This window comes from Fundulus heteroclitus, chromosome 13 (genome assembly GCF_011125445.2).
Source record: "Fundulus heteroclitus isolate FHET01 chromosome 13, MU-UCD_Fhet_4.1, whole genome shotgun sequence".
In the NCBI taxonomy this organism is placed as follows: domain Eukaryota; kingdom Metazoa; phylum Chordata; class Actinopteri; order Cyprinodontiformes; family Fundulidae; genus Fundulus; species Fundulus heteroclitus.
In genome coordinates, this window is record NC_046373.1 from 25874186 (window position 1) to 25896623 (window position 22438).

Below are 22438 nucleotides of genomic sequence, written 5' to 3' on the forward strand. Positions count from 1 at the left end.
TTTCGTAACTGCAGAGAATCGTCATGATTTCGGCATTGTTTTAAATTTGATCTAGTGGCAGTGACTGATGAGAAATTACAACTGCAAATTCTTTTTGTTTGATTCAACAGGTTACATGGCAGGAGAACGTGTCATTCTATTTCATACTGTGCACAGAAAAAAAAAACGGAGCATAAGAAAAAACGTTCTCCATAGATGGCTTTTATTTTTGGGGCTATTTTAAAAATATGTAGCTAGGTAATATCTTGGGATTAACGATGAAATAGAAATGTATCCATGTTTGCAGAAAATCAATAAAAGTGTGCAGCAAATTATTTCCTTGCTCCATATAACGTGATATGTCTTTACCTCCTTCTCATCTGCGGCGTCTTGCTCCGTGAGCGGGGCGTACAGGATCATGTACCCCGAGGCTCCAGCGGCGATCTTCCAGCGAACCCTCATGGTGCTGTGAGTGATATCAAACAACTCCAGGTCGTTCACTGTGGGCAGAGCCACTGCAAGACAAAACCCCATCCATATCACGCTGATGAATGCACCACATCGAAAAGTCAACCACTGGCCTGACGTACATTGAATGTGTTGCTCCAATTAGAGTCGGAATCTGCTTTATTACCCAAGTTTATACACACAAGCAATGACCTTGACTTGTGTATACATGTTGTGTGTATATTTTTATATGTGTGCATGTGTATGAAATCACTTGGCCTAACACTCTAAACATTCTATAAAAGAAAGAAACAATTCAAACATTACAGAGAATGAATTTAGAATGTATCAATATATATGAGCCAATTTCTCATCTAAGCAACAGAAAAACTGTCTTTTTTGATTGCATTACTTTTAAATGCAAGACACATTCAAACAAAAACAAATCCCTTGGCATTGCCGTTACATTTTATGTACTGCTTTTACTGCCATAATTGCCACTCATAGCAATATCCAAATGCCATTAACTTTGGTCCAAGGTCCTTGACCAAAGGGAAAAAATTCCCCATCACTCACCAGTAAACATCAATGACGCAGGACTGAACGTCCTACACCACTATGTTTTAGTGTCAGGATAAAGCCTCAAGCTACATTTTTAGAATTAGAGCAAAGTAAAAACCACCAGTGGATATATGCGTTGCCTATATGCCTCACATTCACTGTTTAATGCCGTTGGATGACACATACGGCTGTTATTTTATGACAGATTTAATGGTGATGATCAGTTTATATAACTCTGTTGTACTTTAGTTCCCCTAGAGTATGCAGGGGCCAGTTACCGGTTTGGAGGACAGAAAGATTTCAAAAGGATTTCAAAATTGCTGAAGTTTCCTTTCCTACCAGTCCTACATTTTAAAGTCCTTTATCGGAGGTGCAAGATGAACTGTGCCACAACTTTGGGGCCTTGCCTAACGTTTTAGATTTATCTGCCCATCTCTGATTACCCGTGCATGACCCTCGCCTGTCCCCTGGGTTCTGATCAAGCCTCTGCCATTCTACATGACGCCTCTGCTGTGGCTAAAGCTTAGAAACAAACAGATGGCTCCTGCAGAGGTTCCATGACTATATCCAGGTTTTCTGGTGGAATTAATCCTTATAAATACAACTCCTTTTCTGGTTTGACTTGTGGTTCATCTGTCTGGTGCCTGTCAGACTCTTAAAGGGGACATATCATGCTAAATCTACTTTTTAACTTCTAAATGCATTTCAATGTGTACTTGGAGTCTCTAGGAATGCCGGGAATTTGAATGTAGTCTCTCCAGGGGCTACATAGATATCTTTATATTCTTTTTGGCTAGAAGGAACACCGGATTATAAGGTGCACTGTGAATTAAAGTGTCTATGTATGTTTATGTCCACATAAAAGGTGCACGGGATTATAAAACACATTAAATATACTTCCTAAGTGTGTAATATCACTCCGCACTGCAAATAGGGAACTGAAAGTAAGTAAGATTTTCTTGAAATTAGTGTATTTTTCCTTGATTTGTGTAGGTAAATAAAACTATTTACCAATTAAATCTTTGCACTTAAAATAAGAAGAGTTCATCTCCATCTTGTTATTTCAAGTGCAGCATATCTAATTATCTTATTTTCAGGGTAAGAATACTCATTCCATTGGCAAATAGCCTTATTTAGCTGTTCAAATCAAGGACAAATATACTAATTTCAAGAAAATTTTACTTACTTTTAATTCCCTATTTGCAAAGCGCCCCTCCGCGTACAGAGCTCTGTCCTGAAAGGGACAGCTGTCCGTCTATGTTGGGAGGACAGAGTAGTTGGACTTCACTGCCCTGTTTCTAACTTTACAAAAATAGCTAAAAGGGGGGGGGGGGGGGAATGCAAATCTCTAGGACCTGCAGGGGGGGGCGAGGTGTTTAGTGCCTCCTTTATATTTAAAGAGACAGCACCAAAATGAGTTGCTCTCCGACACACCTCAAAACTGAGGTAAATAGGGGGAATGTGGGGGTAAATTAGGAATTCAGACCAAAGAATAGCAGTTGACCTTTATAGAGACCACAACTGAATGCTTGCAATGTAAAAATTAAGAGCTAATAAGCACATGTCCCTCTAAACTTGTTACTTTACAACAAACTAAATTGTCAAAAAAGTATCAAATTTGTGCAACAAGCACATTCATAGAAAAGGACGACTAAATTTGACAGGTGTTTACTAATATTCAATATTTTAGCTCCAGTCTATGTGATAATATATCATTAGGCATACATAAATGTTATAAAGGACGATATTATGACTGCAATTATAAAAGCAACAATGATGCTTTTTTTCTTTTAAATAAACAAATTAGGTTTTGTTGAACATTTTTGTTTTTAATTTTTTTTGTGCAAACACAATTATAATGTAAAACTGTGATCTTTTCACTCAATATCATTATACTTTAAGAATCTCATACCAGTCCTTGCTCGTCTCAGAGTAAAGACGGGTGTCCACGAAAAATGTTTAAACTAACTACTTGATTAAAATTCATTTCAAGTTAAGAGGTGTCCTTTGTTCTGCTGCTAATCCTCCTCAATATGACAATTAAGTGTCCAGTGGAGTGCAATTTTCATAAGAATGGTGTTTAAAAAAAGGATACAATTAATTAACCCCTAACCCAAAACCTTTAGAGTTGTTCTGGAGTTCTGCAATTAACAGTTAACTTTGCATTGCTACAATTTAGAATAAATTAGCAAATGTATGGGATCTCTATACTGAGGTTATAACTAAGAGCAAATTATATAGTTTCACATAGTGATTTATATTTCATGGAATAAGTGAGTTAGTCCAAAAATAAAGATTGAGGAGTAAGCAACAAAAACATTACAATGAGATTATATCTATGTTTTTATATCTGGAAATTTAAGAGCTCCTTTATGAAAACAGATTTACGTCTAGTCCTGATTAAAGCCGTGAACTGTTTTTTTCTGACACTGAAACCAAACAAGCTTACACGTAGTGGCACTTCCTCTCAGGGCCTCGCTGGCAGAGCTGCGGTAGACAGCAAAAACGGCCACCTGGTACTCTGTGAGGGAGTTCAGGTAGGTCAGCTCCACGCTGTTCTCTGTCCCCACCACCACCTGAAAGAGATGGAAATCAGCCTGAATCTTACAGCACAGCTTCACAATCAACAAAATAAACAGAGAAAAGCTTTCACATTAAGCATTGCAACTTCCGTATTTATTGCCAGGGATCTTTTTTCCAGCCTCATTTGTTATTGTTCTAGTTGTTTTTGTACTTTTTAATTGTTGCTCTGAAGATAAATGCAGGTAAATTCAGGTGATTAGATATTCATTTGCAGTCATTTCCTGATTTATATAGATTAACAAAAAATATTTGGCCTTATTTGAATGCCATTCTGTTGTCTTTCCAATTTTAAAGAGTAGCAAGGAGAAATGTACCTTTGCATCAGATAGTATTTGACTACTAAGTGAAACTGCTAAGACATTTTGATCAACAAAAAATAATCAAAATTATACAAAATAGTACAGTAAGATTTTTTTAATGGAACTTAAAGGGGTGCCAGTAAATGTTGCCAAGAGTGCCATTTAGTGAATTCCACTTAGTGAATAAATGTACTTTCATTAAAAGTTGGCTGTTCTACTGCACTGAAGATTAACTCACTTTGAGGCTTTTTGCAAATCTTTACCAGGAGTGCTAATAAATGTGGAGAGTGCTGTATTCTTTTCAAAAGGCTGGAATTAGTCAGCCAATGTTTTTACCAGGAAACACAAACAATAAGAGCTAAAGGTCAAGAATCAAAATAAAGTCCAAGTTAGAAAATTCATAAAGATTACCAAGTACTCATATAATAATGTAGAAAGGAACAGTGAGAAATGAAAAAGGGAGAATACTTTTAAACCCATTATCGTTCTATAAAATAATCTCAAGTTCAATTTCCTCTGCGTTTGTGCTTCCTGTATTTGTCAAAAGAAATTATTAATAATATTTCCAGGTTGCAAACACATCACTTGCCACTGTACTTTTTTCCCCCCTAAAAAAAGATCCAAAAGGTAAAAAAAAAACAACAACAAAAAAAAACAGACAAGCTGTGATGAAATCACACAGAGTTAAGAGATAACAGAAAAAGCTAAGACAGAAACCAACTTAGTCTAACCAACTTTTACAATAAGATAGATATATGTTCTGCACATACAGTAACAGGAAAGAAACTATCTCAAACAACCATGAACAGGTTAAAATGTGTGTTGATTAAAAAAAAAAAAAAAAAAATCAAAAAAATCACCTCTGGAATCACTGTACATTTTCAATTGATCAACTTATTTTGTTAAGATAATAATGTTTTCAATGATCCCACCTCTCCAGTAGCTGGAACCTTACGGTGAATAAAATGTGGTTTACCTCAGTATTAAGAGGCACTTGGTTTTATGATTCCCTAACGGCAAATTCCACAGAACAGTCTCCATTTAATATGCAGATCACTCTAAGAAATGAAATTGTTGAGGTGACCCTGAAAGGATTAGCAGAGCAGCTTTAATTAAAAATGCCGTCATTAAATCAGCACTTAGGCATTTTATTTGGCTTGTGCTGGGAAATCGGCAACAAAGTAATATCAATTAAAGTGTCTAAAGAAAATGCTGCGAGACTTGGGCCTGAATGACACCCAAGGCTGCTCAAACAGGGAAGATACTGTGATATTTTTTTTTTGGCCAATGCTGAAATCGCAAATATTTAATACAGTTAGCTCCCCCTTTTACAACAGAGACAGTACATTTAAAATCAATCAGATCATGGATAGCCTTTGTAGGGTTTTTAAGAGGTCATCAGAAGTAATCAGAGACACTTCTCATTATGCATGATGGATTGCTAGAATCCCCAGACTGTTTTGAAAACGTATTAAACTTTTGTAGACAGGTTGTGGTGGTTTATTCTCATGGTGGCAATATATCAGCACCAAGAACGAGGCACTGAGCAACCTGGTAGCAGCAGCACCAGCTCACTCATGAAGCGGGGCCCAGTTGCACCGACATAGATTTATCAGAGAGTCTAAAACGGGACAGGTCGTAAGGCTGTGGCCTCAGACCATTTCTACAACCTTATCACAGCCTGTTCCGGCTGGCAGCACTCCACGTAAATTACTGTAATGCTCTTAGTAGAAAAGTTCCAACAAAATATGAGTCAATTTACATGCTAAAAATGGCCAAAAATGTGCACACACAACTCCAAACTGCACATCGACTGGCTGCTGAAAGACTGAGGGAAGTTGTCTTTTTTAGTAATCTATTGCATTTTCTTTTTTTGTTTTTGCTGTGAAAAGAAGTCCTTGCATGTTACTTGGTGATAAGGGAAAAGAGGAGATAAAGGAAATGTGTAAGCAAAAGCTAATGCTGTGTATAGTTTGTAGAATTGTTTTACAATAGTTGCAATGCAACTCAGAGGGGGCTTTCGTGTGCCATGACTAAACTGTTGAGTCAAACGTAAGGTTTGATGCAAAAGGGATTATGATGTACGGTTTCCAGTGAAATACATTTTTACTGCTTCAACATTAAAATACATTTGACAGTTTTATTTGACAGACCCAAACACTTTGGAGTGGGAAACTTCAATTAAAACATGACGGTGCACTAGGCAATGTCCACAAGGGCATGAATGAGTGAGCTTGGTGTGGAAGAACTTAACTGTTCTGCACCGACCCTCGACCCTCGACATTATATAACACCTTTGGGATGAATCAGAGCAGAGGCTGTGAGCCAGGCCTTCCTCTCCGACATCAGCGTCTGACCTCACGAATCCTCTACGATAAAAATCATCAAATGGTCCCTTACACACCTCCAAGAGATGTCATTGTGTGTCAAGGCAATGAACCCAACGCTTTTAACAATAGTGTGCATTTCACAAATAATTGCTTTATAGCAGGGGTGTCCAACTCCAGTCCTCGAGAGCCGGTGTCCTGAAACTTTTAGAGGTTTCCGTGGCCCCACTCACCTGAATAAAATAGCACAATTAGCTCCTCAGTATGCAGTCAGGTTCCTTAGAGTCCTGCTAATTAACTGATTATTTGACTCAGGTGTGTCAGACCAGGGACACATCTAAAGGTTGCAGGACACCAGCTCTCGAGGACTGGAGCTGAACACCCCTGCTTTATAGTGAAGAAGAGTAATCATTGTTTTTCCCCCTAAAATAAGGATTTTCAAGGCAGATTTGCACAGCCATGGGAATCTGAGTGACTGAGAGGTGGTCAGTCCAAACCATAATGAGTTTGGAAACATGTTATAGATAATGCACTATAAAAAATAAATTAGATTATTTGTAAAGTTCAATGTGGTATAACCATTTAAATTATTTTTTTTGGTTGATTGTAACTTTTTTATGCTTGAATCCTTGCAGCCAGTGTCAAAATAGAAACACAACTTTGATTTGTTACACAAAACTGATGACACCTTCTAATTATTCAGAAGGATTCATATGGACATAAATTCTAGTTGAGTTGAGTACAAATTATTAAAGGATGCTATGGCAGAACAATTAAAAAGCTTTAAATACAAATTAGGACTAAATGGGTTAATTCTGGTGTAACTCAGCATAAAAGACGTCATAAAAACAGCCTTTTTTTTGGACTATAAGGCACGTTTAAAATCTTAAACTTTATCATCCGGTGCGTCTTATATGTGGACAAAGACACACATGGACACGTTAATTCACGGTGTGCCTTATGGTCTGAAAAAATATGCTACAATTATGTAAACATGCAAAGAAATATATATTAAGATTTGAAATAAAAATACAGCACAATCCACATACTTTTTCTTCTGGTTGTCCTCCACTGGCAGGATAGTAAACCACTCGATATCTCTCCACTTGGCCCGGTGCGTGAGTCCACGTGACCCGGAAACTGCGTGCCGTTATCTGCGACGTCTTGAGATCACGAGGGGGTGCAATGGAGGTGACGGGTGGAACAGGCTCTCCTACTCCTGCAGAATATAAAGACAATATTGGAAATGATAAATGCAATGTTCACTTCACATAAAAAAATACTGAATAAGAACACAAATAACACAAAACAAAATAAGAAAAATGCTTAGAAAGCAATACGCTGAATATATCTGTCAATAATTGATGGCCACCGGGTTTTTATCGCCTGAAGCTGAACCTTTTATTTCTTTGTCGAGCTGATCCACACGATCGCAGACCGTCTTGGTGAGACCTTCCACGATGTCACTCATCACACTGAAGTCTGCCACGTTGTAAACGTGAGTTTCCTCGGGAGGGGACGCAATGGCCTTCAGCTCGTTTTCATCGGCGTTTTTCACACCTGCGAGGAGAGGAGAGGCAGAAATGTAGAGAGGAAAACCTACAGTAGACTCTGAGGCAGAAAATACATGAAAGGTGCTGAGGAGAGGTTTCTCATGATGCAACGTGGAGCTGGAGAGAAGCAGGAGTTCATTTTGAAAAATTGTTTGTCATACTGAGAAGCACACCCTGACTTACAATTTTTACTTTTGGCAAAACTTTCCCTGGTATTAAGACATATTTATATATGATCTCTCACTAAACCATGCCCACATACTCATGTACATACAGTCATATGGAATAAATTTGACATAAATCCCAATTAGGATGACTTGTCAGACTAAAAGTACCTTTTAAAATAATAATTATAAATCTTTTTTTGTCTGATGTAATATTCTAAACTTAAATATTGTGTTTTCATTAGCTGTCAGCAGGAAAGCATCATAATTATTGGAAATAAATGGTGAAAAAGAATCTGTCTTTGTCAAAAAGTTTGATTTTATAGATTCAATTCATTATATTGAATCTATGTAACTGAATACATACTACTCTGTATATTACCCCAGGGAGCCGCATGGCGGAAGCCCATGGCTCCCTAGGGGATGGGTTAAACATAGAGAATAAATGTCATTGGAATGTATGTTGCAATGACAATCAAAGATAATTATGATTACACATACGTGCCATTGCATAGGAATTTCTGCAAGTGCTTCTCAAAAGCGGTAAGTAACCCAACAATTACTCTCTTGCTATGCTACACAGACGCTGTCTGCACCGACGAAGATTTAATCCTGCACAGAACATTGAGCTATCATTCCATAGCTTGATTATTAAGTATGAACAAAGTTGGTTTTATTACAGATAAGACATACCAATGGCGAATAGTTCTATGCCAGCGTCCTTCAGGCTTTGGGCAGGAGGAATCACATCGTCTTGGGATTTCCCATCAGTGATGAGGATTCCTATTTTTGGAACACCAGGCCGGGACCCAGATTCTACTTTGAAACTGTTTTCCAATATAAAGGTGAGAGCCAGACCTGGATTGTTGAGAACAGCACAATGTTAATGATTGAAAGATGAAACAAGAATCTAGTTTATTTCACATCCCAGTTAAAACCATATTTTGGGTTTATATAAATGGGCCTGTAATAGGAAATTCCCAACATAAAAGCACACACTTCAGGGTTTTTATTCTTTTTCATAAAATGGTCGCGGATTATGAATAAAAGGCTAAGGACACTACAAATATATTAAAACTATTCATTAAAATACTATTCTAGTCAGATGCAGAAGCCTTGGAGCACAGCATGATAACACAGCAAGTAGTCTATGTTTTTCTTTTTTTTTTATTAAGCAATACATCTCCCATACAAAACCAAGGAGAACTAAAGTTTTGCACAGAAGCAAAAGAAAAAAAATGGAAAAAGGTTATTGTTAGTGTCTAGTACCAGAAAGCTAAATACCTTAAGGCAGCTTCTTCTATTTGAAGGTAGAAAACTACAAAAAGCGCATGAAATGCATACACCTGTAACTTTCTCCCTGGTGCTTATACCTTTTCTCCAGTGTGTATTAGCAGATAATAAACAGCTATGCTGCCACAAGAGAGACTGTTTTTCTGTTCTCCTGGTAGAACAATGTCTGAATTACCATACTATAGTTGCGACAGTTAGAATTTCCTGATCGATAGTCTGTGAGGTTAATTTCCAAACAACTAAAGGATGTGGAAAGGTCTTTACTATAAAAATTACTGTAAATGTACACTCCCCCCAAATAAATACATAAAATAAAATATTTTTTTATTTAAATAAAAAAAATCCAACAAAATAATACATAGCAAATAGCAAAATGCCTCAAAATATAGTATAAAAGGCTCAATATCAGCAAAATTGAGCCAATATTCAGATATAATACTTAATTAGACAAATTTTGACATACACCTTTAGTTGCTTCCAAAAAATATTAAAAACAAAACAGCTGAACTTGTTTTCCGTAGTTGAATACATTTCGCTTCCTTTCCAGAAAGCTTTCTCAATTCAAATTTTTTTAATTTTTTTGGAATGACCATGACCTGGATGACTGAGAATCTTCACCAGCACCTTTAGTTGCTGTTAATATTTAAGTTTATAGTTACTTAGATTACCTAGATGATGTGTTTTCTCTGTCAAAAACAGGGTAGATAATTTGGTTGTTGTTTGATTGCATGTTTTTGTGATGTAAAAAAAACATGCAATCACATTTCCAATTTTTCATAGTTTCAAAGCAGCCATTGTAAATGTAAAACAATATTAGCAGCACATTAGCAAAAGGAGTAGGATTTCACATAAACTAATGACTGCAACTTTTTGTTGTGCAAAAAAACACACATAATCGAAGTTTGACTATGCACCTGTATGTATTTTTCAATAAAATAACTTAGAACTGAACATCTTTGGAAGGACTATTTTTATAACTGTGCAATATTTTTGAATTGGCTCCTGTGACAGCCATAGTGCACAAATTGACATTTCGATAATTGCTACACAATAATGTATTAGATGTATGTGATATTGAACGGCAAACGATTAGAGGTCAAAATGTGGGTGGTTCAGAATCAATACCTGCATTGCGAAATATACACAGAATATCGCAGTGCCATATTTTACTGCTTTCATGCAGCCCTACTATTTTTTTTTAAACAAATGCAAATCTGAGTTGAGCTAAGAGCTAAACACAAAAATATCAGACTTTAGTATATAAAAAGGAAAAAAAATGACATATATTGTGTTTCCCCCCCCCCCTTTTAATAAAACACTGCATTGATTGTTTGCTTGACAAGAGGATGTCTAGTGTTAAAATTATAAAAATCTGGTGCCAAGCAATTGTTCTAAAGCCACATTCAGTCCTGTCTTGACAGTTTGATTGTGCCCACGGTTTCCCTCTGAGGTGCTCCAAGGGAAACTAAAAACATGTCAGAACCAAGGCAGGAGCCACTGTTAAAGATTGTAACTTACTTGGTTTGAAGTGTCATTATTAGTTTGACAAGTTTTTTTTTTTTTGTCTCCTGCGTTTGATCACATAATGAGCAGCTGAGCTCGGCTGTAGCCAACAATGACATCCCTCATTTCTGTGCTGACAGAAGGTTGAAAAATTGATATAAATTTCCAAGAGAGGGATTTTAACAAAATGCACCCTGTTTTACCGCATAAAATGTTAGCCGATCTCTACAACCTCCCAATGAACTGCCTGCAATACAGAGTCCACAGTCAACAAAGGAAGGCAATTTTTTCTGAAAATAAAAAATGCACAGGTAATCCTTCAAATGTATGCAACACTTCTTTAATATTTAAAGATAGTAATTTCCTTCCAACCAGCACTGAAAGTCTTTTTTGTCGTCCTGACCTTCTGATTCACAGTTTCATCCAATCGGCAAAGGCAGTTATTGGAGTCTATAAATACTAACCTAAAATTAACTGCACTGGAGTGAATTTAATAAACCGAGGTAGCAAACTGGCTTAATTCCAGTTCCACCTCTGAGTGTCATCTGTTTGCTCATCTGTGTTTGGAAGACTATAATAACTGGAAAGCAGGGTGGGAATTTGCTTGGCAGCATACCTGTCAATGTGTTTCCTCCTTTATAGGGCAGATTTTTCACAGCCTCTATGACAGCCTCTTTGGTGGTGTGAGCATTCAGATGCCACTCGATCCTCGGGTCGCCGCTGTACTGAGCCAGTCCTGCAACGGACAGAGGAATATAAGATGTTGTTCAAAATGACGTGAGAGAAAATCCTGAACAGGCCTCCTCACCAATCCTTGTCTTGTCAAACTGCACAGAGAACGCATTGACCAGCTTTTCCAGGAAGGCTCGAACCAGCCTGAAGTTAATGCGACCGATACTCCAAGAGCCATCCACCAGGATCACGATGTCGGCTATGGCAGGAGTCTTGCACATGAATCCATCTCCAGCTGACAAAAAAAGAAATCAAAGACAAGAGCATCAACCTTTTGAATAGGAAACATGTTAAACTAACTAAACCCTAAAATGTTTCGTGTCCAGCCATGACTGCAATGAAAATGGCATTCCATTTTTTTTTTTTATATAACAGCACACATGCTGAACCTGCTGAGGTAAAAGTAGGACAATTAGGTTTGCAGCTCCTGTCCTAAAGTATTACAAAGTGTTTCGTTTATTCTAATTCACTTCAACACAGCATAATTAAACCCCAGAGGAGCGCACAGCTTAGTTTCGGCAATAATGGACCACTCTGTTGTATGTCTCAGTAGTTTACTGGTGATAAACCAGACCAGGCTCTAATGAGGCAACAGCAGTTCATTTACAAACGTGAGTCAAAGGCCAAGAAATTAGGAATCAGCCCTGTTTCAACTTACCAGCCTCACAATTCTGCAAACCTCGTATTATTATTATTATTATTATTATGATAGATAGATAGATAGATAGATAGATAGATAGATAGATAGATAGATAGATAGATAGATAGATAGATAGATAGATAGATAGATAGATAGATAGATAGATAGATAGATAGATAGATAGATAGATAGATAGATAGATAGATAGATAGATAGATAGAATATCTATATCTAGATATCTATAGATATATAGATATATAAAGTAAGGATTTGCAGCTGTTAGCACAAATATTGGAGAGTATTTCTTGCAGGTCACAGCATGTTTTAGCATTTCACCGGAGCAGAGCAGGTGAATTGCTAAAACGTGTGTGAGCGATCGGAGGGCTGGCCATTTTATTCATCGTTGACAGCAACTTAGTGGGGTATCACTTCTGGCAAGTCTCTGCAGTGTTGGAATGTGAGTCTCCTCCCTGTGAATGTGAGCTGCGCGGCGATTAAATATATATTTGCCAAATGTATGTTTTGCCCACCAAATATGATTGGGCGGGATCGGCGGGATCGGCGGAAGCAGCGACACAGGAGACACGCAATTAGGAAACTGGGATTTGAATGGATAAGAGAAGGTACAGTCCGCCCATTGCAACCATCATCATAGGAAATGTGAGATCCCTTCCCAACAGAGCGGATGAGTTGGCAGCCCTCACCTGGCTACAGAGATGCAGTTACGTGCAGCCAGGGGGGCCAGGTGAGACGCTGCCTCACCCATCATCATGACACGTAAAATACCAGCACTGATAAGATAAATCAATTTGTCCACTTGTCTGTTCTACTTTGTTACTTTGATTTCAGTATGATTTCAACATTTTTTTAGTGTCAAAATGGTTGCCATTATGCATTGCCTGCTCAAATTCATGGGCGAAGGGTGAGGTAGTGAGGAGCTGTGCTTCAGCTCTGATGGCACCGCGCTGCACACACTGACTGCTGCAGGCAGTTGGCACATGCCCATCGCTGCCTCTCTTTATATCGGCAGTATGCATGTTGGATTACACATGTACATCACACGCTGACATCCCACAGTCTGTCTAAAATATATTATGAATCTTTGTGACATTAAGCCTTTGTAATAAACCATAAATGCGCTGGCAGGCAGTTATATGTGAGCCAGCCAGGCTTTTAAAAATTAAGGTAAACAAGGACGGTTTTTACAACCTAGTGATCATGGAGAAGGATGGGCGCATGGACTTTATAGACAAATAAAAGGTAAGATCACACACAATCTTAATTAAAGAAAGAGAGATCAACCCCCCGAAAATAAAAGTTAAAGTTAAAAGTCTAAAGTTAAATTTGACCTCTTTTAAATATGCTTTTGTTTTTCTGGCTATTGTATAGTGGAAAAGCATTGTGTTGATTAAAGGATTATTAAAAACTTTTAAAACAACTAAATGGTCCAGTTAACGTCAGAATTTAAAGATAAGCATTTATTTGGATTCATATATTTGTACATCCGACTCCAGAGGCGTCTGTGGATACCCGTCATGAACTGCACAGCGGGTCACTGCAGAGAGGCTAGTTGGTTATGCTCACTGATATGTGGTTAGCTGCCAAAACTGTGGGCACACAGATAAACATAAAGGGTTTTCACTCACACCAGGCCAACAGAAGCAAGCAGTAGTAGGAGGAGAGCTGTGTTTGTGAATGGTATGTTATGCACCTCTGGGCTTCTAACTATCAAGGAGATGATCTGCAGTAAGGACATTTAGCTTTTCGCTGTTGGCATGAGACTACACGACTTGCAGTGGGAGTTTATACACATTATCGTGACAACGGTGTATTCTGGAGGAGCCTGTGATGTCATTCTCACAGTTACCAGCAGACTCTAAAAACAGCAACCCCAGGCCCTTTCCTTGGTTCCTGGGAATTTTAATCATGTCTCTTTACTCCACTCTCCCCACCTTCACCCAGTTTATTACCTGCTACACCAGACAATAGAATACTATAATAATAATAATAATAATAATAATAATAATAATAATAATAATAATAATTACTAAAAACAGTACAGATAAAAAAACAGATAAAATAGATAGAAACAGATGAAATGACAAGATAAAATTTACAACGAGCAGGACAGAGTAAACAAGTGGGTGTTTAACTTAACTTTAAAAACACCACCAGACATCCCTGCCTGATGTCCTGAGGGAGGTTATTCCACAGGAAAGGGGCTCGGAAAGAGAAATCACGCTCACCAAGAGTTTTTCTTCACACTTTAGGGATTTTTAGAAGGCTAGTGCCTTGAGATCTGAGAGCTCCAAAAGGGACATACAAATGCAAAAAGTCCGAGCGGAAAGAGGGGGCAAATCCGTTTAAGGCCTTGTAGGTGAGCAACAGGATCTTGAAGTCTGCTCAAACATGGCGAGGCAGCCAGTGAAGAGATGACAACACTGGGGTGATGTGCACATATTTTCTGGTTTTAGTTAAAACAAGGGCAGCTGCATTCATAACCATCTGCAAACCCCTAAGACCTTTTCTTGGTAGCCCAGAGAAATGGGCATTGCAGTAATCAATGCATGAGGACACAAATGCATGGATAAGAATCTGAGCATTTTCGAAGGATAGAAATTGCCTAATTTTTGCAATGTTTCTGAGATTACAAAAGGCAGTCTTAGTCACCTCATTTAAATGAGGCACAAAAGTGAGCACAGGGTCAAACCAGACTGCCAATTTGTTAATCTTATCCCTATATTTTATCATGTGGTCATCAATCTTTAGGATAAGATTTAAAGTGAATATAGTTGTTTCTTAGGTCAGATTACCATTAAATCTGTCTTCTCTGTGTTAAGAAGCAGGAAGTTATTAGACAACCAACCCCTAATGATAGACAGGCCTCTAATTTCGACAAGTCTGCAGTGTTGTCAACAGTAAAGGGTATGTATAGCTGCAGATTGTCAGCATAGCAATGGTAACTTTAAATGAACACAAAAGGGGACCAAACGGAATAAGAAAGAGAGAAAAAAGCAGTGGACAAAGAACAGATCCACGAGAGACCCCATGCCTCACAGCACAAGACACAGAGATCTCATTCTTAAAACTAACATACTGAGAACTGTCAGACAGTTAAGATCTGAGCCATGAGAGTGTGCTACCAGTGACTCCAATAAAGTTTTCAAGCTGATCCAGAAGAATATATTGGTCCACGGTGTTGAATGCAGCACTTAGATCTAGGAGTTGTAGAACAGAGGTGTGGTTATTGTCAACATTCACCGGGAGATCATTAACGGCTTTGGTTAAAGCCATTTTTGGTTTAGCTCAAACAGACTCAAACTGATTATTAGTGGACAGATAATCAAAGAGTTGCTTGGAAACAACTTTTTCAAAGACTTTAGACAGGAAGGATAGTTGAGATATAGGCTGATAGTTAGCATCTGTGTCAGCGTCCAATCCAGGTTTCTCCAGGATAAGAACAACCACTGCAGGGAAAGGTCCAGTAGTCAGTGAAGTGTTAAGTAAATCCAAAATATAAGGACCTAGAAGTAACCACTGATTCTTTAAAACCAATTGTATGCCAATCTCAAGGGTGGCATACAATCTCAAGATGGGCATGCAATGGGTATACAGTACTGTATACAGATCACAACCACTTTGATCTTCAACCTGTGTATAAACCCCTTGCACAAAGAGATAGTTTGGGGACACCTAAGTGTAAATGGAAAATGGGCCTGTACTTGTGTAGCAATTAATCTAGTCCAAGAACCCCAAAGCGCTTTACACTACATTCAATCATTCACCCAATATGCTGCTGGTGGTGCTCTACATTGTAGCCACAGCTGCCATTGGGCAGAAAAGGGGCTGCCATACCATGGGCGCCACCAGGTCCTCTCACCACTGGCAGCAAGCAAAGCATGTGAAGTGTCTTCCCAAGAACACAATGAGATGGTCAACTGAGATGGTCATAGAGGGGTTTGAACCAGTAACCTAGTGGTTACTGGACATACTGCTAGCATTTGTGCCACTGTCACCCCTAAAGGAGCCTGTGGGACGAAGAGTATGTGAAGAAGGTCTGAGGGACTGTTTTAAGCTCCACTGCATAGGAAGTGTTCTCATGGAGAGGACGACAGTATCACCAACTACTTTAACTTGAGTATGGCCAACAATTTGTTTTAAAGTGTTTCTTGAACAACCAGCCCTGGTTCCACCCTATAATGATGCAATTAAATAAATATAATTAAATGAGGAAAAACAATCTATATAAAAAGATGGAGGACCAGCTACAACAGAACAATGTCAGGGGGTTTGCAGGAGAATAAAAACAACTTTAGGTAACAAACCAAACTCCCAGGCTGTTGAAGATTTAGGGAGGGATAATGATCAGAACAGGTTAGATCAGACACTCACCCCTCACCCAGCCAAGTCCCCCTGGCTGCCCCCCCCCCCCCCCCCCGATCTTTGTTAACTATCTTCTTTTCTTATCGTAACGTTATAACTTTTAGCTCTAAGCCACCACCAACCCCATCCACAGCCTCCATCCCCCACCACAATCCTTTAAACCCTTTTGGTGAGGTACAAGTTATGCCATCAGTTCCAGGCTCCATCTACAGGCTGGAAGCACGGACCTCATATCTGATAAAGACCCTCGAGAGACTGGTCCTCAACTATCTTTCCCGCCTGGTGAGGTCTTGGATCCTCTGCAATTCGCTTACCAGCCTGGCTGATGGATGGTGCCATCATCTACCTCCTGCACTAATTCCTGACCCACATGGAAAAGCTTGGAAGCACTTTGAGGATCATGTTCTTTGATTTATTCATTCCTTTAAAACCATCCACACTGGACTTTTGAGGGCCAAGCTGAAGGTGGCAGGAGAGGACCACCATTTGACCAAGTGGATACTGGATGACCACACTATGCCAGGACATGAGGCTGTGCCTGATAAACTACCCTAATTTCAAGTCAATTACACAAAGTTCCACAATTCCCCTGGAAAATGTCTCATTTTGAATAATCTCAACATTCCCAACTTTAACTGTATACGTAAGGGGTCCACTAAAGTTTTCATACAGAATATTGTGCATTTTCCTTTTTTTTATGAATCTAATTTAAATATAGTTTTAGTTTCCCATGCACACAGTGACTTTTAAAACTGCTGATGCCGTAATTTGTGTTTTTGTAAACGTTGACCTCTCAAAACTGATTTTACTAATTTTCAGTTTCATTTGAAAGAATATAACACATGATATTAATGTCATATTTTTTCTATCCTGCCTGCCATGAGTAGCAAATCATTAATATTAGCATTCTTAGTATGTGATTTTCTAACTTAAAACAAAGATAACATAATTACAAAGTTGACATTTTGAACTGTCTTTTGTATCATGTATTAGCGGTTACTAAAACAGCAGTCTCTGTTGGTATTCCATTGAACACAAGAGATCCTTTAGATTTTTAAAGGGCTGTCAACATTTCCAAAAGTCAAAGCTTGAATGTTCAAAAAGACAAAAACAGAGAAACATAGCTTTAATCTATTCAATCTGATCTTACTGCTCTCTCTTGCTCTCTTGACAGTTGAGATACAGGTTTAAGAAACTTCACAAAAAAGAACATTTCAGGCCCTATATTTTTTGTTGCTCATGCAGAGGAACTGTCTGCAGTTCTCCGACATGTCATGAAAATATATTTTCCTTTTAAATAGCTTTCAATATATGTGCGCTTCCTCCAACGTCACTTTAAAGCATCTCGATGATATTGAAAATAAATTTTAAGCCTCTATCCTTCAGATCCAACTTTCACATTGAAGAGTATTGTTACCCCAACCTGGTTATCAAAAGAAAAAGTTCACATTGTGGACTTTCTGACTTGCCGGTCACAGTTCAGGACACATCAAGCAGGAAATTGGTGAATTCTGGTCAGTTCACGCGGGCATTTCTACTCATGATTACTTTCTACTCATGTTTACAATTTGCACTCTAGCTGTGATATGCCAGACAATGGGGGCCCTGAAGAGGGTACTCATTTGAGAAAGCCACTGTGGTATAAATACCCGCTTTCTATACTCTGTTTCAGAGGAACTGCAGGAACGGCGCTCCAAATGTTCTCAATTCCTTACAACTTCTCCATAAACCTTTTGGTCTGCTGCTATTTGGCAAACAGTGCTGGAACATCAAAAGCATAACCATTACACTGAACATCTCTGCTTCAAACTCCAATATTGATGAACTGCAGTAAAGATAATGCACTTTTCATTGTTGACGCTAATCTATCCAGATCAAAGTATGGTGTGTTGTTTTAATGACTTCTTACAGGGATCAGTTTATTAAGTGTCAATATTACCAATCAATAGAACTGACAGGCAATAGAAGTAGAGACATTGCAGTAAAGTTGTAGGCACTTAAATAATTTAGCTTTTGTTCATAATTTCTTTCTGACAATATGCCTTCAAAGCCCACAATTGAAAAAACATAGTATGACAAAAATATTGGCTCATCCACTCTTTTGAGTAAGGAATAAAGTAAGTCCTTGTGCCCACGTCACAAGCCTTGACTTTATTTACAAGCAAACATTTTTAACAATATCCACTGATGTGAAATCAAAAAATGTAGTAAAATGGCGGATATGTATGTACACAGAGCAATCCCTGGACAAGCCGTGTAAAGGGAAAGGTTTTAAAGCAATTTAACGGCAAAAAGAAAAAGGATGTGGCTATGTCAGTGCAGGAAGCAAAATAAGAAAGCTAAACAGGGCTTTAAAGCTTTAAGTGGACCAACGAGGCTTCCTTTAGAAGCCAAGTCTGCAACAGACTGGCACCTGGAATGACGGTGAAAAGGAAAAAGAGAGAGGAGGAAGCAAAGGAAGAGCCACATGCACTCATATATTACAGGGTGTAACCGCGAAAGTATGTCTGCAGAAAATAACAATGCTGTTTCCCTTGGCTTCGTTTCCAACTCCCACCCGTTTATTATTTCTTATTGTCTTGGGGAAAGCTTAACCAGCAGCCCTACAGTAACACCATAATTAGGTCTATCCTGTTAGGTTACAAGTGCCGTCTTAGTAATAGTCTTCATTTTTCCCTGACTAATAAAGTAAAAAAAAAAACATGTAAAGCTGCTGGGAAGAGTAGTAATACCGCCATATGCACATTTGGACCAAACTGTTTCAGGAACTGGGAAAGCTATTCTCATTTTGGAGGCAGAGCAACATATCCCCAACTAATGTCGTCTGGTTACATTTGCACTGAAGTCAGTGTGTAATATAATGGTAGACTCTAGTTGGCTGTCACTTTTGAATTATAGAATTGCTTAGTCACAAGCATTATAAAGGCTTGTGTCAATCCGTTCAAGCGTGGATCATTTATTTCTAAAAAGATTCATGTCAAGAACTATTTTAACACAAACTTAAAATATTGAACTCCAAATTTCAATATTGCGTTGAACCAAACAATGTAAGGTTTTGACTTCTGGATGCAACTGCAAAATTATACCAACAAAAAAAATCTCGGCATTTCAAGCAGATCAATGCAGAAGATCCGAGAAAAGTTTAAAAAATTGATATTAATTCAATGTTTATTATGATTATTTAAATTAGAAATCCCCTGCTACCCCTTGAGGGATTAAGAGGGTCAGAAAATGTCCACCCAAGGACAAAGAGTAACATGTATACCCTTTGGCTCGTTTACCTTAGATTCATTTTATAGGGTGCTGCTCTATCCAAAAGTCAAACTATGTTGGCGTTTTCTTCATAAATGTGGAGGAAAAAAAGGTGGAAGGTATGGACTGAAAGGTTGACCAATTATCTATCCACCTAGTCCAAGATATCCCTCGCTATCTTCCCCAGTTAATCTGGGGGCAATAAAGCATTCCCTATCCACCACAGTGATTTAATCTCTCCGGAAAGTACTCAGTCATCCGTCAGGTCTCCTCCCATTAGGACATGCACAGAATGCCTAAGAAAATATTCAGAACTCATCTTTACTGAATTCCCACAGCACCTCAACTAGCTCCTTTGGATGCAGAGGAGAATCGATCCTACACTGAATTCGAGGCAAATTGCCAAGTTCCTCAAACTATCCCAATTAAGGGAGTGTCCAGCTAATTCGCACGGAAAGCTCTTTTCAGCTGCTTGAATTATCAAACGATCCTTTTAGTCACTACCAACAGCGGATGACCTTAGGTGAGTCTGGGACATAAATCTAATTAGAAATTGACAGTCTCACCTTTCAGCTCAACTTTCACCTCACCACGACAGACCGGTTCACCGGTCACGCTTTCTGCTGCATTCTACCCTCACTTGTTACCAAGAACACGCAATTCACTAATTCTTTCCGTCTGGGGCAGTAACTCATTTCCAACCCAAAGCTTGGTCCAGCTAACAATATAAACATTGAACTAAACAGATTTAACTGTCTTAATGAAGCAAAGCCTAAGCAGGTGAAGGATTCCTCGTTTAATACATCTTGACCACAACTTTTTACCACTTACATTAAAGCTATCCTGTCAAAGAGTAAGTCACAGCCAGCAACAACTTCTTATGGGAATATCTCGCTGATTTTGGTATGAGATTCGTATTTACTTACTATTTGATTTATCTGAATGACTAACATAAATATTTTAAAATGCATATAATTTCTGAGAGTTTGATAAAGGGAGTGTTGCATCACTACTATCGCACCACATATCAAAATTGACAGTTCTACAGATAATGAGTGACTTTGTTATACACTTGTACTAAATATCTTACTGGGAGCTATGTTGTCGTTGCTATATATATATATATATATATATATATATATACATATACACACACACACACACACAACTTCTCTGACTGGTTACAAGTTGATCCTATGTGACGAAGCTTTATTAAGAAAAAGAAAGCATGGAATGTTTATGCCAATGAAGTAGTGGAATAGAAAACTAAGAAAAACATTTACTGATAAGACAGCCATTAACAGAACGTTCCCCCAGGCTGCTTCTTCAGAGGTTAAGAGTCAAAGTCTGAGGTACAACCTGAGACAGTGGATGTCAGGAGTATTAAGCAGAGGAGGTGACCTTAGTCATGAAGGTATAAACAATATTTTAATGAGTCCTTTGTGTTTATGAGCATTCTTATGCATATTTGTTTCTGCAAATGCAGGCAGTGTTCTTTTACCTTTGTAGGTAACTGACTAAAAAAGCTTCAATATTACATTTACTCAGTGGCTCTACTTTCAAAACAGTCCATATCCATGTTTGACATTATAGATATTATTTTTACTTAATCAATTAAATATACTGTATGCTGATTCTCCACACAGTTTATTGCAAAAGTATTCATTCCTCTTGAACCTTTTTGCCATTTTGTAATAGAATTTAAAAATGTATGATATACATAAATATAACTGGGATTTTATGTCTTAGCCCAACACTATATAGTGTACAATTATGTAGAAGGAAAAAAATGCATTTGTGTGCAATCCCTCTGAGTCAACATAGTTGTTGGGATTACATGGGTAAGTCTTGTATGGCATGTCTCTTCCAGCTTTGCACAGGCAGGGACTAAAATGTTTGCACTTTCCCTTTTGCACGTTCTTTGAGACGGCTCGGGGTACAGACAGTGGACACAAGACTGTGTCTGGAATGGTGCCGGGGGAACCATCTCCCCTTCAACCCAGGGAAAACTATGAACCAGGGGGTGGATTTCCACAGGTGCAGACCCACCACACCCACACCAGTAAACTGACACTGAGATTGTGGACTCTGATAATTACCTGGGGTGTTGTCTGAACAATAAGGTGGACTGGGGTCACAACACTGATGCTCCTTACAGGAAGGGTCAGAGCAGACTATTTGCTAAGGAAACTGAAATCCTTTGGAGTTCAAAGGATGCTCCTGAATTCCTTTTTAGACTCTGAGGAGGCATCAGCTATGTTTTATGGCGTAGTGTGTTTTAGCAGCAGCTTGTCTACAGCTGAGAAGAAGCTGTTAGAAGAGCTAGTTTTTTTTTACCATTATGTGTATCTACATGCTCCATTTGCCTTTCGATTTGCTGCTGATACACCTGAACTCCTCCACTGTGGGACAATAAAGGATATTTCAATAATAGGTGTGTTTCTTTGTCTTCATGATGCTGTTTTGATAACTATTGCTCGACATACAGAGATCTGAGGCCTTCATTGTACAGCTGGATTGATACCAAGACTTCATTGCATTAAGATGGATTGCAAGTATTATTATCAAGTGACCTTTAAACACATTTGGTTGCACTGGGTTTTATTTAATACGCTTAATGCAAATACATGCCCCACTTTTCAGACTTTTGCATGAAAAGATTCAAGTCCATAAACAGGTTTTCCTTTCACTTCAGTTATGCATTATTTTGTGTTGGTCTGCC

The 22438-nt window shown here is 38.4% G+C and overlaps 1 protein-coding gene across 4 annotated transcripts in view; it reads right to left on the bottom strand.

Moving 5' to 3' along the window:
- LOC105921420 (collagen alpha-1(XIV) chain-like) overlaps positions 1-22438 on the bottom strand; it is a 443569-nt gene that overhangs the window by 350643 nt on the left and 70488 nt on the right. For all 4 annotated transcript variants that reach the window (XM_036145490.1, XM_036145487.1, XM_036145488.1 and 1 more), the window contains exons 3-9: positions 11518-11676; positions 11326-11445; positions 8607-8771; positions 7595-7756; positions 7246-7415; positions 3437-3563; positions 349-494 (exon numbers count right to left, since the gene is read on the bottom strand). In XM_036145490.1, coding sequence (XP_036001383.1) covers positions 349-494; positions 3437-3563; positions 7246-7415; positions 7595-7756; positions 8607-8771; positions 11326-11445; positions 11518-11676 — 1049 coding nt within the window. The remainder of the gene's footprint in view (positions 1-348; positions 495-3436; positions 3564-7245; positions 7416-7594; positions 7757-8606; positions 8772-11325; positions 11446-11517; positions 11677-22438) is intronic.